At 37.7% G+C, this 11,789-nt stretch overlaps 1 protein-coding gene across 1 annotated transcript; it reads right to left on the bottom strand.

Moving 5' to 3' along the window:
- Positions 1-3,699: 3,699 nt before the first annotated feature.
- On the bottom strand, positions 3,700-6,780 carry LOC117293583 (2-oxoglutarate-dependent dioxygenase gloF-like). Its single transcript, XM_033775942.1, has 5 exons — positions 6,753-6,780; positions 5,343-5,401; positions 5,008-5,127; positions 4,362-4,532; positions 3,700-3,879 (listed from the first exon to the last, which is right to left on the bottom strand). The coding sequence occupies exons 1-5, from the start codon at positions 6,778-6,780 to the stop codon at positions 3,700-3,702; spliced, it is 558 nt and encodes a 185-aa protein (XP_033631833.1).
- Between the last annotated feature and the right edge of the window lie 5,009 nt (positions 6,781-11,789).

Raw genomic sequence — 11,789 nt, 5'->3', positions numbered from 1 at the left:
AAATGGGAAGGGGGGTGAATTTCTTTTCTTCTTCTCCATTAATTTTGTTTAAAACCGATATATTTTCACCACTTGTGTCAGATTTTGTTCTATTAAACAAAATAAAAACTTTTACCCTTAGCCAGCAAAATTTGTCAGAATGTAAGAGATAAATAAAGAGCTAGCTTGGAGAACCTGCCCAAAGACTTATCTCCATTTTTACATGGTTGTTTATGTTTATTTACAGTTTGCAGAGCAGCTTCTAAATGGCATCCCTCCCTGTGTACTGCGCCACTGCCATGTACGACAATTTCGAGGTTATGTTGGTGCACGATTTGTGTCACTTAAAGGCACTGGACAGGTTGGGTAATTGTCACTTGGTGTATCCCAAGTGTTGCGGTGATTAGGAATGATTTGGCCTGGGTTTAATTCAATTTCTCCTGATAAGACAGTCATACTCTTGATGGTCACTGCATAACCAAAAGAGCCACAGAAAAACATAAAGAAAAGATATCAGTTTTTATCAGACAAAGTTCATGAGAAGTGTTTCTGTCAGAAACTGTGTATTCTAGTTGCAGGTTATTCTTTCTGCGTTGATAATTGCTCCAGATTTTCGGCAATTATATCAAGAATGCTGCCACCACATTTTGAAATGAAATTTTTACGGGTTGGTTTTATGGTATATACATGTACTGTATTTGTATTATATTCGTGGATTTTTCAATCTATAAAGTTATTATACATATTGTTATAGATCTCATCGAGTAATTGTTTTCTAAAAAACTTTGCTTCCTTAAGGGGTATATGTACTTTTTCCTAACAAAAAACACAATGTCCACAGATTTACATTAAACTTACACAGTTTGAAGATTATGATAGTAGAAAGCTTCCCTGAAAATACTATGTGCTGAGGTGCTGTAGTTTTGGGGAAATGAGTAAAACAATGTCATGAAAATAATTTTCGTCTCATGAGACGAAAATTATTTTAATCATTTACAAACGGATTTTCATGACATTGTTTTACTCATTTCTCAAAAACTACAGCACCTCAGCAAGTAAGATTTGAAGGGAAGCTTTCCACTATCATTATCTTCAAATCCTGTAAGTTTAATGTAAATCTGTGGACATTTTGAAAAAGTACATACATTGTATCTACAATTATAAGTCAATACTGTGTAATTACAGATGTGTTCTTATGTGTGAGTAATAAATCATAAATAAACCTGTGAAAAACATTTTTATTCTGGTTTAGTTTATTTATTTATTACCGTTTTTTATTTGATTTATTTAGTTATTTATTTATTTTTTATTTTATTCTAAATTGTATAGATACACCAAACTCGTGATTTGCCATTTGTTGCAGTGTTTTCTCTGTTTATTTCTTTAAAGGCTGGGTATTTATAAATGTTTGCTTCTGGGCCAAATTCGCATGTAGGGTAGCCGTAAAGTAACACATGCAAAACAAAACTTTATATAATTTTAAAATGAGAAATGGGCTTTGTTTTTTATACAAGCAGTGTGACCTGCTAAAAGTTGTACGCATGAATACATGTAAAGATAGGGCAAGAGAATGTGACTAAACAGAAAAGAATAGTAATAGAACAACTTGGGGGTCACTGAGAGAACAACAGAGGGCGCAAGGGTACTCGCGGCAGTATTTTTGCCTGGCTACGTCACCCGGAAAACTGAACACGCCGGAAAGCTAAAACCGTGTTAGCAACGTATCGAAATTTCCGGCTACGTCACCCGGAAAACTGAAAACGGCGGAAATCTGAAACCGCCACACCGGTCTATATGTTTCGGTCATGGTCATGTTAGACTTGACTCAAGTCCATATCCCGTGCCATCGCCAGAAAACTATTGTTTTGTGATTCTCTGCATTCCCCGACCTGTTCCGCACGCGGGACCACATTTTGACGGCGAGCGCACACTACTGCTGAGTTTGCTGAGTTGGCGCGAAATGCTTGGGGACCTCTCACACGAGAACGGGACTTGAATCAAGTCTAGTCACGGTCTTGATAAAACAGCTGTGGCAAGTTTGTTTACGTTTTGGACGAAGTTCCCATTGTGAATTTATGAAAGCAGCACGGGCGCTATTTGTTCAGTATTTGTTGCAAGACAATTTTAGTAAAAAATACATGCACTGCGTCGAGCGGCTTTGTCAGCCCAAAGAAAACTACTGTGATCTATCTACGTCATAATGAGGGGAGGACTGATACAAAAACTATGGTGTGTTATTACATTAAATTAACATAATTATTCCGAAGGGATGAACACATGAGTGTTATCTAAACACCATACGGTGTTCTAGTAATACTTTCCTCGGTATGTGGCAACGCCAATGGTGTCATTTTTAACTAGATTTTCAATAAAGACGGAACGGTCATGACAATCGCACACGATGACTTATAAAACATAGAGTATTAATCTCATGCAACCTGTTTTATTTTTGAACAAGATTAAAATCATAATATTAGTGTAGGCCTACATAACAGTAAAACACAATATAATTATAACGTCGTGAACATTATTTCAACTTCTCTCAATTAACAACCTAGATTTTCAATGAAGACGGAACGGTCATGACAATCGCACACGATGACTTATAAAACATAGAATATTAATCTCCTGCAACCTGTTTCATTTCTGAATAATATTAAAAACATAATATTAATGTGCATAACAGTAACATACAATAATCTTATAACGTCGGAATAATTATTTCAACATATGTCAATTTTAACAACCCACATTTTCAATGAAGAAGGAACGGGTTCCTCCTTCAACCGTTCGAACGGTTTTAACAATAAGGGACGTTCTCGGTAATGTGCGCATGCTCAGAACTACGTAAACAATGGAAATTTACCTGGTAAGTCTGCTGCCACCTAGCGTTCCAAAGTCTCCCATTGCACACAATGACTTAAAAACATAGAATATTAATTTCCTGCAACCTGTTAAATTTCTGAATAACATTAAAAGCATAATATTAGTGTACAGAACAATAAAGTACAATATAATTGTAACGTCGTATAAATTATTTCAACATCTGGATTTAGTGTGTTTTCGCACAGGGTTCAATCAACAACGGGTAAACTCAATAATGTGCTCTGTTTCCTACTAGCATTCACAGACTTTATACAAATATTCATTACACAGAACGGAAAATAACTTGGAACATACCTAAGACAGAAACGGACCTAGAATCGGATCAGAAAACAGACCTGGTAGACTCAAATACATGTATAAAACAGACCTCAAAACAGACCCCTTTTATCAAAAAGTACATAGAAAACAAGGGTATATAATTCACATAATAAATTAATTAATTAAAAGCTGTGCTATATAACACAGTACTCCAAAGGCCCAGTTAGCCAATCTCCCCGCTCCAATTATAACTACTGTCAACACCAGAGTAATTTTCCAAATGTCCCTATTCATCTCGACACTGATCATTTTTATCAGGTCAGGGCCTGTGTCATCCAAAATACCCCAAGTTGGAATTCAACAACTCGGACAACATTTTTACACTGTACATCTTTTATGTGAGCTCTTAAACCTGTCCTATATAGAATATTGGGAACCACAAAAATAATAATGAGACCTACGTTCTGTTTTCTTCCTAACTAGTTGGGTGCCCCGCTCTTCCGAGAATATGTCTTCATTGGCCCAGTGAGGGCGCTGTTTTGCGTTTTCTGACGTCATCTGCAATGACAATGGGGTCTATTGGTGAGTAGCGCTGTATTTCTGGTCCAGGTAGTCTCTGCATGTTATTGGTGGGTATTTGTTGCTGTTATCGGTGCAATCAATCACGGCTTCCTCGTTGGGGTTACCAAAGAAAACAATCGACTGGCGACTCTGACTACGTTCAGCTGGTGTTCCGTCCAAGAAAACACGGTGTCTCTGTATTAAAGGTTGACTTTTGCTCAATTCAATCCAGATTTTTAATCCATTTGGTAGAACAAAATATTTAGGCCTAAGTCAAAAAGAAGAAAATTGGGATATGGATCATATAGGAATTCTGAATATGGCGACATTTTTAGAAGGCAGACTCCTGAGACATGTACGTACGTGTGTGCTTACAGATGCTTGATTTCGGGACCTCAAATTCTAATTCTGAGGTCTCGAAATCAAATTCAATTATTTGGGTGGAAAATTACTTCTTTCTCAAAAACTACGTTACTTCGGAGGGAGCCGTTACTCACAATGTTTTACATATCAACAGCTCTCCATTGCTTGTAAGTAAGTTTTGATGCTAACAACTTTTTTGAGTAATAACCAATAGTGTCCAGTGCCTTTATGCAGCTCTTTATTCGATACCTAAGTATAGGGACACATACATAAATATCGGCATGTTTATTTGGTGATGCTTGGTGCTGCCTTACCTCCAAGCCAGGTACCTGATGGAACAGCATTGTGATACCTCCGTAGTCAGAGTGCTCACTACATCTTACTTGTTGGTCCTTGACTGTGACGTCATCTAGGGAAGGATAGAACAGTGACCTGAGACAGGCCCTACTGGGCTGGGCGTGGCGCTTCACGAAAAATAAAGGGTCCTGGGAGAGAGAGGGAGAGAGAGGGTGACAAAGTTAACTAGAATGTTGTTTTATAAGGTTTAAAGGGTTAAATACATTTTTTAGATCAAGTGTTTGGCAATGACATGAATCCTTACTCACTGTAGACTTGGATCCAGGCCTGTGATCATGGCTTTTAGTCTATACCCGATAGCCAAAACATAATGGCCTGAAATAGCGCTCTCTTGCAGATTAACCTACTTCATTGGCCTACGATCAAAGAGTTAGAGTAAGAGCGTGTGATAGCAAACCTGTGGGGAAATTCTGCGTGGCTGATGCAGAGAAATAACCGCAGTCTCAGACTTGAAATCAAGTCTATACTCCCTCTGGTTGAAGTTGTAATATAATTTACCTGTAGAAGTCTCGAGTCGTCAAGCTTTTGAGGGAAAAAATAATGTAAAAATCACAGATCAAATGTTTTCAGGAGAGTCACTTAAATCCGTTATACTAGTCTCACCTCAATGTTGAGGCCGTGTGCCATGACTTCCAAGACTCGGTTGTGTAGAGGAACACACAGCTCAAAGAAATCCTTGTTGGTAGTCTTGAATCCAGGACACGCTGATTCAGTTGGCCAGTCCTTCATAATAAAACACAAGCATTACAATGCATTGATTGTATTACTTTAAAAGCATTTCAGGTGAATTTAAAGCGTCAAAAGATGTCTCCCAGAGAGCATCTTATTTTCCCGGGTACTAACGCGGACCCCACGCCGTAAATACTTTACCTCCTGATGCCCCCCCCCCATATTTCAAGACATATTGAGTTGATGCCCATTGTCACATCTTCACTTACATTATCTTCAGTAGCTGAAGTGTAATTAAATGATTCTTTCAGGTCACCGTCTGGTAGATCTGGACAGAGCTTGTAGTAAACAAAAATGGACAATGTGTATTTCTACTTGTAACAAACATTTTGACGAAAGTAAATACCTGTTCCGACTGCTATTTATGAACAGCTTATAATATTGAAAGAAAACAAGTACAAAACTCTTTTTAGTTTAACCTTTCTTTAAAAAAAATCCCATAGTCCTTTCCTCCTGTTTGCTATATATATATATTTTTGTTAAGGCTTGTTTATGCCTCTGCAAAGTATTTTTATTTAAATTGAATTTTTATGATACATTTTTTGCATTTTGATTGTGATAACCGAAACTGACGAGTTAAATAATGCTGGTTGAATTTTCGTCTGACATCTGTCTACTGTTTTTTTTTTTTTGGGGGGGGGGGGGTGGGGGCGCCACATCACTTTGGCAAAATGGTATTAGACAACTTTGTCTGTGTCAATACTGGTTTTGTATACGGCGCACCATTGGGCCGGAATTGAACCAATGTTGGTCATAATATGCAAATTTCAAGGCAGGGTGTCAAAACTGTGCCACACGATGGCTTCAGATTGTGTGTTCTAAAAATTGACAAAGTAATGTGATATGACACGATAAGGGCAAACAATAAACGATTCAGACTTCTCCAGACATTTAATACAACAATACTATATTTCTCTCACAATATGGAAAACAAATAAGCACAATATTTTCTCTCACCAAATTGTTAAATTATAGGTCCTGCTATTCTTTTTGTATTCCCTTTTATAAATTCCACAGGCAAACAATTTCACAATAAACGAATCATATTTTCCAGGCATTTATAGCAAAAAACAATATTTCTCTCACCAAATTGGAACAAAAAATAAGCACAATATTTTCTTCCCCCTAAGTGTTAAATTGCAGGTCCTGCAAGTGTTCTTTTATAAATGCCCTTGTGGGGTCCATCAGGTTGTACAAAGAATTTCATTGTTATGGTCCATTGTTCTATTGTGGACATTCTGTTGTTCCGTGCACTAAGTAAACACATTGCCCCAACACTGGTTTAAACACTGTGTGGACGTCTGTAGGTCCACATAGTGTTTGTTCAAAGGTCCACACTCCGTACGTTATACTTGCCCGAAAAGACACAGCTATAAACTTATCGAATAGAACTGCATCAAACTTTATTGCTTTTTAAAATACTTAAACAATTCAGTGTCATCAGCTTTATGTTCAATTAGAAAATCACCATATTATTTGTAGGCATATTAAATATGTCAAGTTTGTTTCGTTTAATAGGTAGCGCACATACTTTTTTCCCATATGTTTGAGAAAGTACATTGAAAAAAAGACATTTCAGACACGCAAAAGCGAGTGCGAGTTATAATAGTGCGAAATACCAACGCCAATCATGTGGCAAACTTTCATCGTGTCGTTATTCCATTTACTTATAGAAGGCATGTAAAATGGACCACCGTTGGTGAATGTGATAGAATATCTTACCTTAGTTTTATGAAATTATTATTGCCCATCATGTTTAACTTAAAGGAACACGTTGTCTTTCAAAAGCGTTTATAACCGTTTGTTATAAAAAGCATATGGTTAGAAAGATGTTTTAAAAGTTGATTACACTCACACATTTGCCTCGAAATTGCGTATAGTTGTCCTTTTACTGTGCGAACTAACACGGTCGGCCATTTATGGGAGTCAAACAAATGTGTTAGTCGACAAGGTTAAGGGAAAACCGTGCAATTTCGAGGCATGTTTGTGTGGAAACATATAGAGCTCAAGCACTCGGAAACGGATAAGTTTGACAGAGTTTCTTACTTGATTACGCCTTTTAACCAAAAAGTTATTTATGAATGGGAATAATAGGGTAGCTACTAGTTCTTTCACGGTCGTTTAAAACCTTGCATGGTCGAATTGCCTTGTGATAAAAGCCCTCGCCTTCGGCTCGGGCCTTTATATCACACGGCAATTCGACCATGCAAGGTTTTAAACGACCGTGAAAGAACTATTGTTCCCTTATTAAAAAGTCAATGTAATATTCATGCACGTTTCTAATAATCCTTTAAGTAAGGTTTCTTTTAGCTAATACTACCATTGCTGCAATTAACACACTGATTCAGGTTCGTTTTAGTAATTCTATCTCAAATGTGTGTTTTCAAAACTACATTTTGACTAGTCTCCAAGTTTAATTTCTATCTTATTTACAATTGATGAAATAAAATGTTGAGCAGGCTCTCGTTGTTGGCTTTTGCGACGATTGAATGTTCTTTGCATCCCGATTAGACAAATGAATGATCTTCTTTGTCACGTGAATTCAAAACTGTTGTAATAATTGAATTACTTCTTTCGACTTTAATTAAAGACCGACTGAACACTATTGGTAATTGTCAAAGACCAGTCTTCTCACTTGGTTTATTTAAGCATATGCATAAAATAACAAACCTGTGAAACTTGAGCTCAATTGGTCGTCGAAGTTGCGAGGTAATAATGAAAGAAAAAACACCCTGGTCAGACGAAGTTGTGTGCTTTCAGATGCTTGATTTCGTGACCTCAAATTCTAAATCTGAGGTCTCGAAATCAAATTCGTGGAAAATTACTTACTTCAGAGGGAGCCGTTTCTCACAATGTTTTATACTATCAACCTCTCTCCATTACTCGTTACCAAGTAAGGTTTTATGCTATGATTATTTTGAGTTATTACCAATAGTGTCCACTGCCTTTAATGCTTGTGCACCAGTGTGTTTATTTTCAATTTTTTTTAATGATCTGACTAAATTTTCTTTTCTAACTTGGCCGGGAGATCCTGTCACCCGAGGCAACTTTTTCATTTAATATTTAGAGGTAACAATCTGCAATGTATGCTACAGGACCTTTTATTTGGTTTATTCTTTCAAACAATGTCTTGCGATCCCCTAGAAAAACTGTGATTATTCAAAATGTGAATGTCTTTTCTTCTTGATTGCCTGAACGTGGTTGCCGTTAAATCCTTTATTAGGGCCTTGACACATGGGAGGACACTTTGGTGTTTTTGGAGTCTTGCTGAGTTACACAATGGGGTTTTGGAACACTGGTGGTACTTTTGCATTCCTTTTTGTGTATAGTGGTTTTTCGGGAACATGAGGGAACTTCTTGTATGCAATTTGGTGGCAACCAATAGGAGACTTTCCAACGCTAGGTGGCAGCAGACATACCGGGTAAATTTCCATTGTTTACGTAGTTCTGAACATGCGCATAATTCTGAGAACAATGGATTTACCCGGTAAGTCTGCTGCCCTCTATCGTCCCAGAAAGTCTCCCATTTCTTGCGATCCCTTTTAATAGACTGGGCTCCTGTCTTAATCCGCAGGGATAAAGACAAGTACCTCAGATCCAGTTATTCCATTGGATACAATCATATCATTGGATAAACGTGCACAGTCCGACAGTGACATGAGCTTTTCATAGATGCCCAAACAGTACACTCCTATCATTGTTGACTGCATAATTTCTATATGAAATGAATGTAGGTCAAAGGTGGATGTACACGCCGGCAGGATGGCCGGTCTCTGAAGTTATTCACGAGCCAAGTGTGACGTCTGCGTGTTTTCTGTAGCAGAACAATTTGCTTAAGCCTTAGCGTATTTCACAGAGTAGCAGATAAATTGGGCCGCCATATTGCGTGTTTACCCTGCATTGTGACGTCATTTATTTTCGTGCGGTAAGCACCGGAATTAGCATGCCTTTTCGTGTGCTTACCATTAGCAGCGATATGAATAGAAATTGCACAGTATAAGCGCAAAATCGGCCGCTAAGCAGCACTATGAAATTGGGCCAAGGCTAGCGATCCCCTAGAAGAAAAAATGTGAATGCCTTTTCTTCTAGGATATTGCCTGGAAGATGTTGCCTGTACAATGATTGGTGTGTGGTGTGACATTGCCCTTCACATACTTGAATTGCTTACCACCAAGCAGCACTGAGTTGCACCTGCGTTTTCTTTTGTTAGACGTTAAGTTCGTGTAGAGGCCTTTAGTTCTATTTATTGGCCTTAAAAAAAATTAGGTCAGACTTGACGCATGAGGGAAAATCTACACACAATTATATTCCCTGCATACAACACATCATTGAACACCACAACATCAGTGAAAGGCATATTATAGTGACCTCTCTCGCTCGAAAATAAATAAATAAATAAATAAAGCAATGCATTACTTTTTCATTTGTTTGTTTAGCTATAGCCTATATGTGCAGGCCTGTATTAATGCTTCGTTTTTGAAAGGGCAAGGGCACCAATGCATTTTCTACTTGACGTAGGGTACTCTATAACATGAGGAAAATCGCCTTCGTTGCCTCCGTGATGTATCACGGGCCTATAGCTTCACACTAAGTTCAGAAGAACTTTTTGTGACGGTAATTAAAGGGTCTATGTACTTTTTCCTAACACAAAACACAATGTCCACAGATTTACATTGAAGATTATGATAGTAGAAAGCTTCCCTTGAACTTTTTACTTACTGAGGTGCTGTAGTTTTTGAGAAACGAGTAAAACAAATAATTTTCGTCTCAGTTTTAGCATTGTAAAAACGTATTAACCAGTTATGCTATGGTTATGGTATAATATCATAACTGGTTAATGGGATTTTACATGATAAAATAATTTTCTTCCTGAGACGAAATTTTGTGACTTGTTTTACTCATTTCTCAAAAACTACAGAACCTCAGTTAGTTATTTTTGAAGGGAAGCTTTCCACTATCTTTATAGTAGCCGAATCCTTTAAGTGTCAGGAAAGGTAGACACTGTTTTAAATAGTACTTTAACCATATCTGATGTGATACTTCAGATATCACTATTTCATAATATTTTGCTCAGTAAATTGCGTAAAAATAATCAGACATAATTTGCATGTACTTGTTGGTTGGTATGCTGATGACTCAACACCATTTGCCTAATGTGCTTATGCTTTACGGGTGCACCCTACCAAATAAGGAGAAAACAGAGCGATGAGCTTAATACAAAAATTGTGAGGCTCTCAAAATATCTGTATTATACAGATTTGAGAGCAACCAAAAAGGGTTTCTGCTACGTGTAATAAAAATCTCAATGGGGACCTGATGGGGGTTGATGACTTCCAACTTCATGTATTTTGGATGCCATAAGGCCCTAAAAAATTGTCATATTTGCTGAGAGGTGGTAATAGGGCAATTTTTCAAGATTTATGCTCGTCGGACGTTTGGAAAATTACTCTGGTGTGGGGTTTTGTGTTTTTTTTTGCTTGGAGGGGGAATAACTCGACGGGCCAAGGAAATCCCCATATTAAATTGAGCAGAGGATTACAATGAATGATTCAATGATTCAATGAGTCAATGAATAATTTTCCATTTACAGTAAAAAGCTGTGAGACTTACACGTATTTTTCGTGTATTTTTGAATATTTATGATTTTGCACTGTCTGCTATGGGAGTTTATTTTGTGGGGTGGCTGCACCTTTACCTGTGCCCCAGGGAATTCTGTCCATCGGAGATCATGTCCCCTGTTATGGAAAATTGACATGGGCTGGAGGAGGATGGTTTCAAAGAGGGCGCTGTCAGAAGAAGTTTGTGCACAGTTCACCATATGGGGGGGGGGACACACAAAAATCCGGGGACAGAATCTCCTGCCATCGGCTTTAACACCTAAGGTGCAAAGGTCTCGTGTTTAAAGGACACGTTGCCTTGAATCGGACGAGTTCATGGTGGCCGACCGTGTTAGTCGACGAGGTAAAAAGAAAACCACGCAATTTTGAGTGATACTTGTGTGGATCATTGTATTCTACTTTTACATCTCTCTACCCATATGCATTTTATAACAAACGGTTACAGAACGCTTTTCAAAGTCCAACTCGACCGATCCAAGGCAACGCGTTACTTTTACCTTTCTTTTATGGCCTGCCCTGTTGAGCTCTCGTGTAAAATTGTTGTGAATAGGGACAATCAACTTGAGTTTGCATAACTATAAATTAGTCGCAAAAAATTCGGGAGGCGGACTCCCGGTTTGGTTAACCAAACATTGCTTCATGAATGTGTTTAGTTATTGTTGTCAAGTCGCACGATTTGGGTGTGATGTTATGAATGTTTTTACTTTAACCCCCCTTTCGTATACTTGATATCTCAAAATTTAAATGCACTAGATAGTTACTCGGAATAATTGTTGACATATAACTTCAACGAGCAATGGGTAGCCGTTGATTGTGAGAAACGGCTCCCTCTGAAGGAACTTGGTTTTTGAGAAAAAGGTTAATTTCTCACTCAAGAAGCCTTTTATTCGGCATATGAAATAACACAAATTTGTGCAATAAGGGTGTTTTTTTAATTATTCTATTGCATTTTCGATGACCAATTGAGTCAACATTTTCACAGGTTTGTTGTTGAATGCATATGTTGGGATAGACCAAGTGAAAATACTGGTTTTTGAC

The sequence above is a fragment of the Asterias rubens genome, chromosome 8 (assembly GCF_902459465.1).
Source record: "Asterias rubens chromosome 8, eAstRub1.3, whole genome shotgun sequence".
NCBI classification, from domain to species: Eukaryota; Metazoa; Echinodermata; class Asteroidea; order Forcipulatida; family Asteriidae; genus Asterias; species Asterias rubens.
This window is presented reverse-complemented; position numbering and strand designations above follow the sequence as displayed.

Bases quoted from the DNA above. Each gene is read 5' to 3' on its own strand.
- LOC117293583 (XM_033775942.1), bottom strand. From the start codon at position 6,780: ATGAAAGTTTGCCACATGATTGGCGTTG. The intron at 5,402-6,752 runs GTATTTCGCACT...AGCTCTGTCCAG, and splicing joins TTGCCACATGATTGGCGTTG to ATCTACCAGACGGTGACCTG. The intron at 4,533-5,007 runs GTGAGACTAGTA...TCTCTCTCCCAG, and splicing joins CACACGGCCTCAACATTGAG to GACCCTTTATTTTTCGTGAA.